Source organism: Schistocerca nitens, chromosome 2, assembly GCF_023898315.1.
Source record: "Schistocerca nitens isolate TAMUIC-IGC-003100 chromosome 2, iqSchNite1.1, whole genome shotgun sequence".
In the NCBI taxonomy this organism is placed as follows: domain Eukaryota; kingdom Metazoa; phylum Arthropoda; class Insecta; order Orthoptera; family Acrididae; genus Schistocerca; species Schistocerca nitens.
This window is the reverse complement of record NC_064615.1, coordinates 889,608,156-889,626,327: the sequence shown is the minus strand read 5'-3', so window position 1 is coordinate 889,626,327 and position 18,172 is coordinate 889,608,156. Positions and strand designations below refer to the sequence as shown.

At 37.7% G+C, this 18,172-nt stretch overlaps 1 protein-coding gene across 1 annotated transcript in view; it reads left to right on the top strand.

Annotated features, from left to right (window-relative positions):
• Window positions 1-18,172, top strand: part of LOC126237201 (NFX1-type zinc finger-containing protein 1-like) — a 383,285-nt gene that overhangs the window by 334,050 nt on the left and 31,063 nt on the right. The window contains exon 15 of the mRNA XM_049947081.1: window positions 13,108-13,382. Within this exon, the coding sequence (XP_049803038.1) occupies window positions 13,108-13,382 (275 nt within the window). The remainder of the gene's footprint in view (window positions 1-13,107; window positions 13,383-18,172) is intronic.

Here is an 18,172-nt window from a genome sequence, read left to right as displayed (position 1 = left end):
TGCCATATATTAACTGTTTGTGTACCTCATAATACATTCCATCATCCAGAGACATTTCATCAAAAAGTAGAACACAGTTCTTGGCATTTTCATCCATATTAATTACTTCCATTGTTAATATATTTGTCAAAGATCGATTAAGTCCTGTAACAAATGGTATGTGGGAAAGCACTGACTGAAGGGGTCGGGCTTTGGAAGAGAGAAGTATGTAGCCAAGTATCTATACAATTGGGAATTACACTTGTAAATAGATAAAGCAAATACCTTATCTTGTCTAGAATATCACATACTGCAGATATTATGATAAGGAAAGTTGCTACTCACCATATAGCGGAGATGCTGAGTTGCAGATAGGCACAACAAAAAGACTGTCACAATTCAAACTTTCGGCCATTAAGGTTTCAGTTGCCTGAGACTGCAATCGTGTGTGTGTGTGTGTGTGTGTGTGTGTGTGTGTGTGTGTGTGTGTGTGTGTGCGCGCTCGCGCGCACAGGCTGTGCATGTATATTTGTGTCCATTGTTGACGAAGGTCTTAATGGTCGAAAGCTTTAATTGTGAGAGTATTTTTGTTGTGCCTATCTACGACTCAGCATCTCTGCTATATGGTGAGTAGCAACTTTCCTTCTCATAATACTAGTACATTTTATCCTGGATTTTCCATTGTTTGACATTGCTGCAGATGGTTTATTCGCATACCTTAGTTAGCTATTAATAAATGTTTTTGTCATATCATTTAACACTTCTTCAATCAATTGAAATTTCCAGTCATCGTATAGTTCTCTCAGAATTTTCAACTGGTTGCCCTCATTCTGTAGCTTTTATAATAATTATTATTATTTACCTACTCTGGCAAGTGTATTTTAATGCAATTTTAAAAAAAAAAATTTCTTGTTGTTAAATCACATTTTGAACCTCACACCCTTACTACTTTCACCTTCATAAATAGGTGTGCACAAAAATCTGTTCTCATCATCATCTGTCACTGAGAAAGGGGACTGGTTGGTTCCTCCAATATTTTATAGATTGCATTGCAACCTGTATCATGTGCACACTTATTTTTTCATTTGATGTGGTGAAAACAGTGTCTCTTCTACCAGTGCTACTACCAGCACCAGCACAATCACCACAACCTGTGTAACATAAATAGGGGGAATCCTGGTATAACACCAATTCCATATGCCTTAGAATAACTCAAGGCTTTAGCCTGTGTGTAGAGATGTTTATAAAAATCAGCTTGGCAAAAATGATCCTCTCATACATAGTAACAACTACATTTAATGTCTTCAGCTACATTAAAAATTGATTTCCACTTTTTTTGGATATCTCACTCTTTGATGCAACTGGGGATTTGTAGAAAAGTTTGTTCTGAAGTTCTGGGGTTAAAAAATAACCACTTTTGCATCCAGGAAATTGACATGAGTACTTCTATCTCAATCTGGAATTTTTTTCTTCCTTTATGATATGTCTCTGAAATGTCACCCAAACCAAATATTCTGAAAGAAAATAAGTCAGATTCAGACCACATGGATGATAAATTAATTCCACATATAGTTCGCTTTATTAAACTTTAACAGAGCAACTGAATTTTTGTTTAAGTGATCTGCTCTGGTTGCTATTACCAAAAGTAACATTCCTTTTAGACTCAGAAAAGAATATTTCTCCTCTGTGCTACAGATCTGCACATTATGCAACTCCATACAGTGTGAGCATACATCATCTGTATTTAATATTGCTATAAATTGTTCCAAAACAGATTTTAATTGCAACTGCATTGAACAGAACTACTGATACAGTGAAGTTTGTAACACTGCTGACTGTACCATTTAAGCATATATCACTACATATCGTGATATAGACCAAATCAAGCTGTAGACAATATTATGAAATAGTTAATGCTGTAAACATTTATTACAATGTGTTGAGCAATATCCTGGGAGAAGATTTCTGCTACACTGAACATTGCTACAACAATATGTGTGAATGTCATTCTAGTTGAAGAACCTGCTTTGTGTGACTTTTGAACAGTTGTAAGGAATTGTTGTTGTTGTTGTTGTGGTCTTCAGTCCTGAGACTGGTTTGATGCAGATCTCCATGCTACCCTATCCTGTGCAAGTTTCTTCATCTCCCAGTACCTACTGCAACCTACATCCTTCTGAATCTGCTTAATGTATTCATCTCTTGGCCTCCCTCTACGATTTTTACCCTCCACACTGCCCTCCAATGCTAAATTTGTGACCCCTTGATGCCTCAGAACATGTCCTACTAACTGGTCCCTTCTTCTCGTCAAGTTGTGCCACAAAATCCTCTTCTCCCCAATTCTATTCAATACCTCCTCATTAGTTATGTGATCTACCCATCTAATCTTCAGCATTCTTCTGTAGCACCACATTTCGAAAGCTTCTATTCTCTTCTTGTCCAAACTATTTATCGTCCATGTTTGACTTCCAAACATGGCTACACTCCATACAAATACTTTCAGAAACGACTTCCTGACACTTAAATCTATACTCGATGTTAACAAATTTCTCTTCTTCAGAAACGCTTTCCTTGCCATTGCCAATCTACATTTTATATCTTCTCTACTTCGACCATCATCAGTTATTTTGCTCCCCAAATAGCAAAACTCCTTTACTACTTTAAGTGTCTCACTTCCTAATCTAATTCCCTCAGCATCACCCGACTGAATTCGACTACATTCCATTATCCTCATTTTGCTTTTGTGGATGTTCATCTTATATCCTCCTTTCAAGAGAATGTCCATTCCGTTCAACTGCTCTTCCAAGTCCTTTGCTGTCCCTGACAGAATTACAATGTCATTGGTGAACCTCAAAGTTTGTATTTCTTCTCCATGGATTTTAATACCTACTCCAAATTTCTCTTTTGTTTCCTTTACTGCTTGCTCAATATACAGATTGAATAACATTGGGGAAAGGCTACAATCCTGTCTCACTCCCTTCCCAACCACTGCTTCCCTTTCGTGCCCCTCACCCCTTATAACTGCCATCTGGTTTCTGTACAAATTGTATATAGCCTTTCGCTCCCTGTATTTTACCCCTGCCACCTTTAGAATTTGGAAGAGAGTATTCCAGTCAACATTGTCAAAAGCTTTCTCTAAGTCTACAAATGCTAGAAACATAGGTTTGCCTTTCCTTAATCTTTCTTCTAAGATAAGTCGTAAGGTCAGTATTGGCTCACGTGTTCCAATATTTCTACGGAATCCAAACTGATCTTCCCCGATGTCTGCTTCTACTGGTTTTTCCATTCGTCTGTAAAGAATTCGTGTTAGTATTTTATAGCTGTGACTTATTAAACTGATAGTTCGGTAATTTTCACATCTGTCAACACCTGCTTTCTTTGGGATTGGAATTATTATATTCTTCTTGAAGTCTGAGGGTGCTTCACCTGTCTCATACATCTTGCTCACCAGATGGTAGAGTTTTGTCAGGACTGGCTCTCCCAAGGCCGTCAGTAGTTCTAATGGAATGTTGTCTACTCCCGGGGTCTTGTTTCGGCTCTGGTCTTTCAGTGCTCTGTCAAACTCTTCACGCAGTATCATATCTCCCATTTCATCTTCATCTACATTCTCTTCCATTTCTATAATATTGTCCTCAAGTACATCGCCCTTGTATAGACCCTCTATATACTCCTTCCATCTTTCTTCTTTCCCTTCTTTGGTTAGAACTGGGTTTCCATCTGAGCTCTTGATATACATACAAGTGGTTCTCTCTTCTCCAAAGGTCTCTTTAATTTTCCTGTAGGCAGTATCTATCTTAACCCCTAGTGAGATATGCCTCTACATCCTTACATTTGTCCTCTATCCATCCCTGCTTAACCATTTTGCACTTCCTGTCGATCTCATTTTTGAGACATTTGTATTCCTTTTTGCCTGCTTCATTTACTGCATTTTTATATTTTCTCCTTTCATCAATTAAATTCAATATTTCTTCTGTTACCCAAGGATTTCTACTAGCCCTCATCTTTTTACCTACTTGATCCTCTGCTGCCTTCACTACTTCATCCCTCAGAGCTACCCATTCTTCTACTGTACTTCTTTCCCCCACTGCTGCCAATTGTTCCCTTATGCTCTCCCTGAAACTCTGTACAACCTCTGGTTCTTTCAGTTTATCCAGGTCCCATCTCCTTAAATTCCCACCTTTTTGCAGTTTCTTCAGTTTTAATCTACAGGTCATAACCAATAGATTGTGGTCAGAGTCCACATCTGCCCCTGGAAATGTCTTACAATTTAAAACCGGGTTCCTAAATCTCTGTCTTACCATTATATAATCTATCTGAAACCTGTCAGTATCTCCAGGCTTCTTCCATGTATACAACCTTCTTTTATGATTCTTGAACCAGGTGTTAGCTATGATTAAGTTGTGCTCTGTGCAAAACTCTACCAGACGGCTTCCTCTTTCATTTCTTAGCCCCAATCCATATTCACCTACTATGTTTCCTTCTCTCCCTTTTCCTACACTCGAATTCCAGTCACCCATGACTATTAAATTTTCGTCTACCTTCATTATCTGAATAATTTCTTTTATCTCATCATACATTTCATCAATTTCTTCATCATCTGCAGAGCTAGTTGGCATATAAACTTGTACTAGGCGTGGGCTTCGTGTCTATCTTGGCCACAATAATGCGTTCACTATGCTGTTTGTAGTAGCTTACCCGCACGCCTATTTTTTTTATTCATTATTAAACCGACTCCTGCGTTACCTCTTATTTGATTTTGTATTTATAACCCTGTATTCACCTAACAAAAAGTCTTGTTCCTCCTGCCACCGAACTTCACTAATTCCCACTATATCTAACTTTAACCTATCCATTTCCCTTTTTAAATTTTCTAACCTACCTGCTCGATTAAAGGATCTGACATTCCACGCTTTGATCCGTAGAACTCCAGTTTTATTTCTCCTGATAACAAGGTCCTCTTGAGTAGTCCCCGCCCGGAGATCCGAATGGGGGACTATTTTACCTCCGGAATATTTTACCCAAGAGGACGCCATCATCATTTAACCATACAGTAAAGCTGCATGCCCTCGGGAAAAATTACGGCTGTGTGCCAAACCGGGATTCAAACCCGGGATCTCTTACTTTCTAGGCAGTTGTGTTGACCACTGCACCATCCAGACACAGTGTTTATTGCAAATTCTTGGACTATCTCTGCCGACCCACATTCCCACCTGTCTGCAGTCCCTGTCCATGTCCTCCATGCTCGCTGCTTTGAGATCCCCACAGGAGGTCGTATGTAACGGTGATTTCGAAGTGAGTCAGTTGTATGAATGCATGGTGTCTTCTTCTTTTGAACACATCTGAAAGAGCAGACACCACACCTTCATATAATTGATTTGCGTTGATGGGCAATGAATCCGCCACATTCAGTGCAGATGCACCAATTACATTCAGCCCCCCGGCAGCAATCTCAAAGTAGAGAGCATGGAGGACCCTGACGTGAACAGGGATGGTGCTAGATTGGAATGTGGGTCAACATTTGTGATGAGCACTGTGTCCCGATGGCACAGTGGTGAACGCAACTATTAAGCAGGAGATTCTGGGTTCAAATCACAGTTCAGCACACATTTTCATTCATCACTGCTGATGGCGCGCACAGTCCTGATGCAGCTGATATCAGTAGTTCCTCCGTTTCCTTTCCTTTGTCCCCTCTCCTCCATCAATTTACATAATTACTGATTTGGTATGTAAGCCGGTAAAAAACACTTTTTAACTAGAATGAAAGTTGTATACTGTGCAGAAAGCTCAATATAACTTATGGGAATGTAGCTGACTGACATCATCAGCAGCTGCCAGTATTTCAACAGGTGACATCTCTGTACTTTTCAAGGCAAAACTGCAGCATGTAAGTGCTGTGCAAGTGAATATTTACTGTTGAAAAAAAAAAGAAACAGTACAAAAATACTTAAGACATTACAATTACAGATCAACTTGTGGGCAACACGTAACAACATTCAGTAAATTCCATTTCAGCTGCCACAGTACAGTGTAAAGCCAAATAGATTATCTTCCTTACAAATGGTAAAAATGAAACAGTACTAATGTAAATGTGTTCACATGTTGTTAATAGGTACAATAAACTGTAGCAGAAATCAACACACTAGAACAGTCCTTCCATTCCAATGAAAATTTCAAAGCGGATAATACACCAGTCTCATCCATCATTGAATGTAATAGTTAATCCTGTATAAATAGCATTCACTAAATACAGTAGCATTAACGACTGTCGGATTAATTTCATGCTAAACCATATAATCCCATGTACAAATGTGCACATTGTAATCTTAACCTCCCACACATCAGCATTAAATTTTTCAGTCTCTTCATTTGTTTCAAAAGTTTCGAGAGGCATAAGATTTTGCTTATCTTCATTTTCTCATTGTTGGCTGCAGTCGTGACTAAGGGTAGGTTCGTGAGGCTGAAATTTCTTTAACTTTGTGGGTTCCCGTTGACATAATAATTTTTGAAGATTTGCCTGTCTTACTCTTGAATTTTATTTTTTGTCACATTCTTACAGTATCACACGATCTTTACAATTTCCACTTCTATAACACCACAAAACAAGTCCGTTTCCATCAAAGGCATGTCCACTACCACTTACATTCTGTGATACCAACAATATTCCAAAGAGTTTACAAAGCAAAAGATTTTACTAACTTTCTTGATAAAAGAAGAATCTTCACCAAATTATATCACTATTTTGTAAATGAATCCAGAAATAAATTTAATAATTAGCATTAGATTGTGCAGTTAATAATATGAATTTTAAGTATGTCAGATATTTCGTAATTTCAAATATTTCTAAAAGAAGAGTAATTTTAACTGTGCATATCGATTGTGACAAATTAATTTCTATTTATACATTTTAGCCTTAAATATAATACATCGTATGCAAAATCATATGTAATTCTTTTAGGGAAACAGCTGAGATAATTTTAACCTGTACAAAATTCGAAAGTACTTCTTGGTATTGACTATTTCTATATATATATATATATATATATATATATATATAAAAGGTAATGTTTTAGGAGGGTGTCCCATTACAACTTATACGTAAAATATTTTTGCTACATAATAGCATAATAGTAAATTGCACAATAACTAGTTTAAGGCCAACGGCCTCACTGATATGGTAACACCAAAGTTAAGCTCTGTCATGCTTGGCTAGCACTTGGATGGGTCACTGTCTGGGTCTGACGAGCGCTGTTTTGCAAGCATGAGGTGCACTCAGCCCTCAAGGGCTGAGAAGCTACTTGATTGAGAAGTAGTGGCTCCAGTGATGATGGCCGCGAGAGCAGTGTGCTGACAAAATGCCCCTCCATGTCTGTAGCCAATGATGCCTGTCAGCTGAGAATGACACAGTGGTAGGTTGGTATCGCTGGACCTTCCAAGGTGTGTTTGGATGAAGAGTAAGATTACTCAGCATAAACAGTGGCAAGAAGCTACATCATATTCAAAGGAGAATTACATATTCACGCCATGACAAGATTAATAAAATTGAATGCAAATTATGTCAAAAGCTGCTGACATAGAATTTTCCATTAAATACAAGAAAGTACAAAAAGTAGATGTGAACAAAAACAACATCAAATACAAATCATATACTTACAACACAGTTAAATCACACAATACACGCAGGTATACATAATCAGGAACAAATCGACACACATTCGCACCCTATGATGAAACCAGAAAGATAGATAAAAAATTGACTCACCAAGCAGTGGCAGAGAAAACACACAAAAGTTAATGGAACTTGCAAGCTTTCAGAGTCAGTATCTCCTCCTCTTAGGTGCGTTGAAGGGAAAGTACGAGGGGTGAAGGAAAGTGACTGGTGATGTTTAAGAAATGAGAAGAATTGTGGAAAAGATGGCCAGAATTCCAGTTCATAGAAAATGCACCAGACGAGCTGAGAAGGAACGAAATTGTTGGGGACTGCACCAGATGAGATTTGTAAACTTGAGAGCTTAGAGTTGAAGATCGTGTTCTCAGCCTCTTATCTAAGGCACTCTCACCTCCCCAATTATTTGTATTATCCAGGGTTTCACTTTCAGCTCTAAATCTGTATGTAATCATGCTGTTTTGGTGAAGGACCAATTTTCTTTCATGTGCAATGTTAACTGGAAATATCACTTTGTACCCCAATTGTAAAACCGTTCCAACAGCAAACATGCCATTGCATCCTTCCTTGAACAGTTCCTACAACGATCCCAACTTGATCCAACATTGCTACCTCAAAATCACCCTTCACAAGCCTTCCAAGAATTCCTAACATTCAACATTGCTTCACAACTCTTTCCCATATCCCTATAACTTGACCCTAACCTGTCTCTGCAGAACTCCTAACTCTTTATTGCCTAAAAAGTGATGACTCCATCATTATTCCCCTGCCAGACAACGAATCTAGCAGTGTGGTACTTGATCAACGGGAGTCTGTAAGCGAGGAGCTACGTCAGCTGTCTGAAACCTCTGTGTACAGCATCTACTATCAAGATCCTGTTGCTGTGATACAAACTGACCTACAGTTCCTCCTTTAAACCTCAGGCTCCTCACAAGGACTAACACCTCAGTCAACAGAACTTCTTATCCCATCAAAACTGCACTCTCCCAACTTTTATCTTCTTCCTAAGATCCACGACTTCAATCACTCTGGCCATCCTGTAGCCGCTGGCTTCATAGCATCTACTGAACATAGATCTTCCTAAGTTGATCAACACCTGCAACCTATAGCACAAAGACTCCCCTCCTATTAAAGACCCCAACCATTTCCTAAAGTGTCTGAAATTCTGGCCCATTCCCCCCCATGACACACCTTGCTTGTCACCATTGATGCCATCTCCCTCTACAGCAACATTGCCCATGTACATCTGTGTGCAGTTGAACGTCACCTCAACCAGCACCTCCCCCCCCCCCCCCCCCCACACACACACACACCCTCCCCCACCCCCAGATTCCTAACCTGTGACTTACAACTGCTGTCATGCATTTGGAGTGTAGACATCAAGTAAATAGAGAGGTCCACAGTATCCAGTTCAGTGTATGTGGTATCTGTTCTATGTGCACCAATGTTAGGATGTCTCCATTCATTTTTTGCATTGTGTCTTGAAGATGATGCTAATGAAGCATCAAAACTCATTAACTAAATAATAAATTATTTTAGTAATAATTACATCTGTTGGTATCCTTTTTCTACTAATTGTTGATGAGCCACACTACGTATTGCTCTCAGGTTTACAAATGTCGTCGAGTGCAGTCCCCAACAATCAGTCTTTCTGTCTCATCCCATTTGGTAAGTCTCCATAATTCTTCAGAGTTCCTAAATTTCGGCAGTCTTTCTCTTTCATCCCTCTTCTTTCCCAGTCATCCCTTCCACCAGGAGGAGGAGCCACTGACTCCGAAAACATGCACATTTCATTAACTGTTATGTGTTTTGTCGTGATCCCGCTTGGTGAGTAGACTTTTTTGGCTATCCAGTTATATTATATTTTAAAAAACTGATGACTTTCAGTAAAAAATAAATATAGAATCATTTACACCACCAAATATCACACATGCGAGCAAAAATCTAGCAAAATACGAGCAACATACTTATAGCAGTTTAAACGGTACAGTACACAAGAAGCTGTAATCAGGAACACTATGATATAAAACCTGCTTCTATTTGATTCCTTTACTTTTACTGTGAAATCTTGCTTCTTCCCAAATTTCATGGTTGCAGGTCAGTGGGACGTACCCTATAGTTTTTGGTGACTGAGTTTGTGAGTATGGCTGTATCTTTTGATTGCATTCACTCAGATTTTTATGCCACAAAAGAACCATAAAATTGAACAACAAATTTGAAGTGAAAGTGCGTAAATTGCATGATTTTGAGTTAGTTATGTTTTTTTAAGTATAAAATGATACAAAATCATAATTTTCATAAATGTTTAGCTCTAGCTTTTTTAAAAAAAAGTAATCTACATTTTTGTATAAATAGCTCACTAACTAAATATACATTCATGTTCCAAGATTCAGCATAACAAATTTTAAGTGAATAATTACTTGAATTATGTTATGTGTTATGCAGGCTATTCTGGAAGTACAAAAGTAAAATATTAAGAAAAAATGAAGATAATATTACATGAATGAAAATACTTTGTAAGTCTACTTTGTACCAGAACTATGTGAAGCACAAAAGAAAATGTATAAATTAACTGGTCACAAATGTATATAAAGGGATACAAATGTTAAATGTCCATATGTACAGTATATACCATTACATATTTTGTTCGGAGATAAATTCAGAAGATTACCATTTTTGCTTGGCTTGACTTTTATACACATACTCAGTAACATCCCTAACGACAGTCCAGTAGTAATCTACTCAGATAGTAGGGCTCCACTTTCCAGCATACGTGTTCTCAAATGTGGTAATACCTCATTGAAATCACTCCCCATATTCATCACTTATTGCACCATAATCTTTGGGGAAGAAATCAAGATGACTATGTAAGAAATGCATTTTCAGTGACACGTTCAAACCAAGTTTTTTATAAGATGACAACATGTTATCTACAATCTCCTTGTAAGTTATTGCTCGTTTGTTCCCTAAGAACTGTAAACAGACTGTCTTAAAACATTCCCATGCATACTTCTCATCACCTTGTATGATTCCATCAAAAGTATGGTCTCCAAAAAGCTCTCAAATCTGTGGGCCTACAAAGATGCCCTCCTTTACTTTGGCATCACTTAAGTAAGGGAATTTTTGCCTTAAGTACGTCACCATCTTTGTTCATTCCCTTAACAAAGTTTTCATGAGACCCAATTTGATGTGCAAGGGTGGGAGCAGAATCTTTTTAGGCTCTACTGGAGGTTCACTCTTAATGTTCTTTATACCTGGTTGAAGAGATTTTCTGGAGGGCCATTCATGTTTACTATAATGAGATGCACGAGCTCAGCTATCCCATTCACAGAGGAAGCAGCAATATTTAGTATACTCTAACTGCATAACTTTTAGCAGTGCAACTACTTTCAAGTCACCACAAATTTGGCATTGAGAGTCATTATACTTGATGGCTTCTAGTAAAATTTTCATGTTTTGGTATGACTCTTTCATATGCACACTATGCCCAACTGGAATAGAAGGAAGCTCGTTGCCAATATGTAAAACCACTGCTTTTAAGCTCAACTTTGACAAATCAATAGAGTCTCCACTCATTAGGGTTGTAATTAATTATGAGAGCCTTCATTAGACCATTTAGGTCTACACATGCCACGAGACTATCTTCCATGTTAAAAAAAGGAGTGAATTGTTGCTCTGTTGTGCGGTAGAATGAAACATTTATATTGCTTTCCAGAAAACTGCGCTGCTGCAATCTTGATGCTAAAATCTCAGCCTTAGCTTCAGAGATCTCCAAATCTCTAATGGGATCACTTAACTCATTTTGAGACAATTTTTGTGGATCATCTGATGATGATATATTTGGAAGAAACTCTGGATCTTGTGATGTACATGGTTCAGGACATTCAGAATCCCCATCAGAAGTAATCTCATACTCTGTCGGTGGTTTAGGTATTGGCAATCCTTCCCCATGTAGAACTGGACATATGGTGGATGGAATGTTAGGATAGATCACTGTCCACTTCTTCTTAGATATTCCCTTCTTGATAGGAGGAACCATACAAAAGTAGCAGTCACTGACATAGTTAGTTGGCTCACACCAGATCATGGGCACTGCAAAGGGCTTGAACGCCCTTTCCATGCATCCAGTTCCTGAGATTGCTGGCACAAGTGTTGCAGATCACATGTGGAGCCCAGGGTTTATCAAGATCACCTATTTTGCACCCAAACTAACAACTGTAAGCTTTTTTTAATCAGTGCAGTTATTTGCTGTTTTTGTGAAACAAATGTCACTTCTCCACACACATAGCAAAATATGTCAGTACTGTTAACAAAAACTCGTGGCATTTTTGTCCACTTCAGTAGCAGTCAACTTGAACAACTGGTAGTTAATCTGGAAACAAATGTGCAAAAATTATTACATGCATTAATGTGGTCACTGAAGTTGAAGAGGGAGGAGACAAAAATAGCACTAAAATTGGTATCAAATTGTTTATATCCAAAATGTTGCACACAAGTAAGACCAGGGACAATAGTATAATCCATTGTTACTAGTTATTATGACTTTGACAAACCATTATAATAATTGATTTTAAACGTAACATAAAAATCCGTGTATAATGATGTCACTGAAATGAAACAGTGTAAAATGAAAATTAGAGCTGATTTTGAATTACCTTTGTGATATTCATGATCAGCAGATTAGAATTGATAGGACTTTGCTGTTTTCATTTGATTTACATTTTCATTGTTACACAGTGTAATCCTTAGTGTATGACAAATTTCAACTTGATACATACTACTTGGGCCTTAACAGATGGACAAAGTGATCCTAGTAGAGTTCTGTTTTTACCGACTGAGGTGTGAAACCCTAAAAAGGAATGAAATTATACACAAGTCATGCTGATGCTCTCAATTCAGTACCGGTTCCATGAGTGTAGAGTGACTGCAAGCATAATCTTTTCCTAAAGTAGATTCGTTAAAAAAATGCAGATCAGGATATTTATGAACAATGGAGGCATTTTCATGACAATACCATGGAATGAAATGAAGACAATCTTCAGTGTCAGCCTGAACAGATGTTGGGACAAAACAAGAGTAGAACTTCTTCAAGGAATGGGGATTTTCCTGTTTGTAGTATAGTTCTGTGTTCCCTGCCATCGTAAACCTGTGACACTGGGGGCAAGCTATGGCTAAAGGTGCACAAAGGAATATTTTGTGCTATCAAAATTGTGAATTTTTAAATAAAAACATTCTTTTTTACAAGAATTACAATGCAATATAAATTTTTGTAGGCAAAAAACAATTGAAGATCCATTTAAAACAAATTTCAATAGTTGTTTTCCCATTGCTAAGAAATTTATATGTTTTAAATCATGTCAGAATTACCAGTGCAGCTGATCCAAGTACTTTTTTAATTATTTTTTTAAATTTTTTATTGTTTTGTCTGAATTCTTATGAGTGGTTTTAGCTATGTTTCATTATTGCAGATTTGTCTACCTAGAAGACTGCAAACACACAATTGAATCTAAGGCACTGGACAAGTGGTTGAAACAAAAAGATGATGAAATATGTCTGAAAAGCTGTCCCCTCTGCAAAACACCAATAAAGAGAACCTTACGGTTCTTAAATTATTTGAAAAAGTCATATATGGACATCAGTAATATAAAGGAAAGGGTGTTTGGTAATCCTAGAGAAAATGTTGCAAAGAAGATACAGCTGGCTACTGCAGTGAAAAAAATGGTCCTCCCATACACAGTAAAAAGTAAGTATTGTAATGTTGACAGCAGTGATTTATTTTAACATGTGTGGGTCTTTTTGTATTTCATTACTGTCAATTCCATGTTCTTTTTCCCAACTAATCCTTGGAAGGCAAATGGTGGCTCACTTGTACGATACTTTATTTGCATCCAAAAAGACATGGGTTCAGGTCACTGTCTGAACACTGAGGTGTTTGTTTCCTTTTGTTGTCCTAAATTACTTAAGAAAAGACCAGGATGGTTGCTTTGAAAATGACATGACCAATTCTCTTTTCTGTCCTTCCCCAGTCCAAGCTTGTACCCCATCTCTAACAACCTCATTGTCCAAGTGATGTCAGGCACTATTCTTCCTTCCTTCTGTCTTTTTTGCAAAAGGCTTATGTAAGCAATAGTGGTTAACAGTATATGGTAATAATATTAAAAGAAAATTTCAATTTTTTTTTTTTTTTTTTTTTTTTTTTTTAAATTTGCAGGTTTCTAATAATCCAATGTAATAGAGATCTATCTTCTGTGAAGAAAGGGTGAAAAATATTACCCCTCTCAACCATATTCCCTTTCTGTACTGGAGGGGGAGGGGAGGGGGATAAGCAGTAGTTCCAAAAGTTAGAAATGATGTTATCTGCTTTTGTGTGTTTTCATCAGTTATACTACTATTAGCTTCTCCTAAAGATAAGCAGGCTGCTGGCTAAATCATCTGTTCCTTTGTGAATAGTCAGATAATTTGAAATACGTGACACAGCAGTACATATTCTGCTCCCTTCTGAGAGAACAGCGTGGTTAATTCCTGACGTAACAAGTAGTCACTTTGGAGAATGTTTTATTCCCTTGCTAACTATGAACTACAGAGAGATATTGCTATAATTCAGAAGCTTGGGCATGATATGAAGAATCAGAAAGTAGTATTAGTACTGGTTCATGAAAATAGTATGAATGTTAGCTGGAAGATAGGTACTGCAGAAGGGTTTGTAATTCTTTCAGTTTTGTGTGAAATTGATTGCTATATGGTAAAGATAGAAACAAAGCAAGTATTGATTCCATCTATTTTGACAATTTTTGTTGCCGTATGCACATAATCTGCTGGTCTGCAATGCTGAATACTCCAAATAAAAGCACTCTGTGAAACTTCCTGACAGATTAACACTGTGTGCCAGACCAAGACTCGAACTCGGGACCTTTACCTTTCGTGGGCAAGTGCTGTACCAAATGAGCTACCGAAACACGTCTCACGACCTGTCCTCACAGCTTCAATTCTGCCAGTACCTCGTCTCCTACCTTCCAAACTTCACAGCAGCCCTTCTGCGAAACATGCAGAACTAGCACTCCTGGAAGAAAGGATATTGTGAAGACGTGGCTTAGCCACAGCCTGGGGGATGTTCCAGAATCTGTCAGGAAGTTTTGTATCAGCACACACTCCACTGCAGAGTGAAAATCTCATTCTGGAAACATGCCCCAGGCTGTGGTTAAGCCATGTCTCCCCAATATCCTTTCTTCCAGGAGTGCTAGTTCTGCAAGGTTCACAGAAGAGCTTCTGTGAAGTTTGGAAGTTAGGAGATGAGGTTCTGGCAGAAGTAAAGCTGCGAGGACCGGGTGTGAGCCATGCTGGGGTAGCTCGGATGGTAGAGCACTTGCCCACGGAAGGCAAAGGTCCCAAGTTCTTGTCTCAGTCCGGCACACAGTTTTAATGTGTCACAAAGTTTCGTATCAGCACACACTCCACTGCAGAGTGAAAATCTCATCCTAAAAGCACTCTGAATTTTTTTCTCCAAAATCATCCTACAAACTGAACAACTGGCTTATCAACATCCTATTCTCACAAACCAAATTACAAAATATGGGAAACAAGTTCCAGAGTTATTGATGCTGTACACTTTCATGATTACTTCCTGTGTTCACAAGTAATTCACAAATTTGAGTTATCCATTATGACACACCACTATAGTCCATTGTACTGTCAGCAAACTTTGTTAAACAGATCTTATAGCATATTAAATACTGAGTATCAGCATATAATGCCTTCTATGGAAAAAATAAAAAATATCTAGTGAAGTAAAACAGTGAAAAAATATAAAAAAATTTGGGAATGATGAGAAACCTAACATCTTGAGGATGAAGTTGTGTGGAAGGAGCAAACGTATCCCACTGAATGGAAAATTAGTAGACTTCCTTTGATATTGGTGATCCAATTTAACACTGTTAACTACTGTCCAGTGGCTGGGTAAATTGCTGACTTGATGTTCGTGGCTAATGGTTGACAGGTCACAGAGTATGCTCCAATAACTGGCTCCACTTCAGACAAATCCTTGGCTAGACTAGAGGAGGACACAAGAAGTGGTTACACAATATTTATTTTAATGTAATAGATTGTGATCAGTAATATGATGATGATGATAAAATATTTACAAATTTTGTAATTTCCTAACACATGGAGCAAACTCATGTTGTCTCAGTCGATCTTTGCAAAAATGTTAATAACTATGTCAATATTGAGCTCAGTACACCAGTGGCTATACAGTACAGCAAGACCAGCAAATCTTCTATAAGAATGATAATGCAGGGATGCAGTTCAGTATCACAGATATCTATGAAATCAAGGACAGATTCAGGAATTTTACTAGCTACTTCGACATGGAGCTTCTGTCTAGGCACGCAGAGTTTAAATTCCTTCTCTAGTAAAGATATCCATAAACTGCTTGCATACGTCCATTGCTTCTCATAAAAGAGATTTTTTACTGCAAATTTATGCAGTAGACTAGTCCTTAAATTGAAAAGATCATTTACATCTGAGGAAGGTCTTTCCTTCACTGTCATTCTCTAACAGGGGAATTTACAAAGATCTTTGAAAGTATTCTTAGTGAAGAGATTAGCTTATTAATATCTTAGTCTGCTGTGAAGATACAAGTGTGGTACTATCATTTTCACATCCAATTATTTGATGAGCTCTTGAGTTTCAAAGAATGGCTGCTAAAAGTTGGAATTCCCATCTTCTCTTTCTTTCTTTATGATGCTTGCAGGCATCTTTCATCGCATCCATTGCTTCTTTTGTTTTGAAGAGAGATGGATAAGGAAACCCGGTTAGTGTAGTTCACACCTTATCTAGTACACCACCCAAGCCGGCAGCAGAGATAAAGAATTCTAGTACAACACCCAAGCATGCAGCAGAGATAAAGAATTCAAGGGAATGTAAAGTCTGCAGAAGGCAGTGGGTTTCAGATACAGTTGTTCTGTCACATCCCAATAAAATTGTAGAGGCCATTGCATACTTTCAGCAAAGTATGGATTTGAAGTTTCAGTTGGTTGTCATGGTGCCCAGTGTGTGTAACAGATTTTCTACACTAGTATTCTGCCAACTACTTCTTTAAAGACATTATGTCTTTTTGTGGAAGTATTAGTGAATGCTACAACATTTCTTGTTGTTGCTGATGTATTACAATAAACAGTGACCATCAAAGACTAAATGGTTGCTACAGGTGCAATGTTTTGCATATGATCTGCTTGTAAATCCTCTAGAACAGATCTTTTGAATCAGGGGTCATAGCTGAGCAATTGTCACTTGTCACTTTTCTTCAGATAAAAGTTAAATTTTAGGGCGGAGATCTTCAACTGTACATACTACAGCAATTCCACTTAGATGGTACTCCTCATTATTTTCTTCATGACAAATCCCATGAGAATTACAAAATGTAAGGAAATTCCCGCTACAAATTCCTTCACAAAGATAGTAGAAAACAAACTATACTACTCAGTTTAAAAAACATCAGTGCTTTCATCAAATGTAATAGGGAAGAAATCTGCCAATCTTATTTTGGCTAAAGTCATGTTTTGAATTTCCTGTTTACAAAAGTACAAATCCTTGTGATCACAGAAGGCCTATCCTGATGATAACTGGATACATTCTTAATTCTCCGTAATTTACAGAAGAAAAAATGTATATACACTGATGGAAAAGAAATCGCAACGTCAAAAAATAATTAATATAGAGTAATGAAATTTTTGGAATACATTTGCCTGGGAAACATGTTCAATTTAGTAACATTGCAAGATCGCAGGTTAATGTAGGTGCAAGATGAGCCTTTGCAAATGTGAAATACTGCTATATTAATAACAGATGTAACTGCCAGAATGTGGACTGCAAGCTTGCAGACGTGCATGCATTGAGCTGTACAAGTGTCGACTGTCAGTTTGTGGGATTGAGTTCCATGTCTGGTGTACCTGTTAGGTCAATATAAGTACAGTTAATACACATTGTGGATGTCGCTGGAGTTGTCGTCTGATGATGTCCCGTACATGGATGATCGGAGACAGATCTGTCAATGAAGCAGTCTAACGATTTAGACGACCTGGAGTGTGATGCAAAATTGGATTGCATGCAAAATTCAAACCTCTCTCACATCATTTGACTTACTTGATATGCACAGCCGATCTTCTTTTCTGGATAGCCGGCTACGTCGATTTCCAAAACCACCTCCTCCAAAGAATAATGCTGGTTACGGGAATTTATTTGACTCCCTATCTCTCTACTCTTGAAATAATTGGATACCCGCAGAATACTTTTAGTTTAACCTTGGTATATTTCAACTTCCACAAAGAACAAATTCACCACTTCTCACATAAATATTTGAATGTTTGCAAGTCAACTGATTCGTCTAGCATTAGATTCGATTAAATACATTTTTGTGACCACATAATTATGAACATGTCTTACTTCTAACAAGTCCAACACATGAAGTTCAATTAAATGTCTATAATCAATTGTTCATTTTTCTTTAACAATAATCACAAACACTAAAACAGCAAG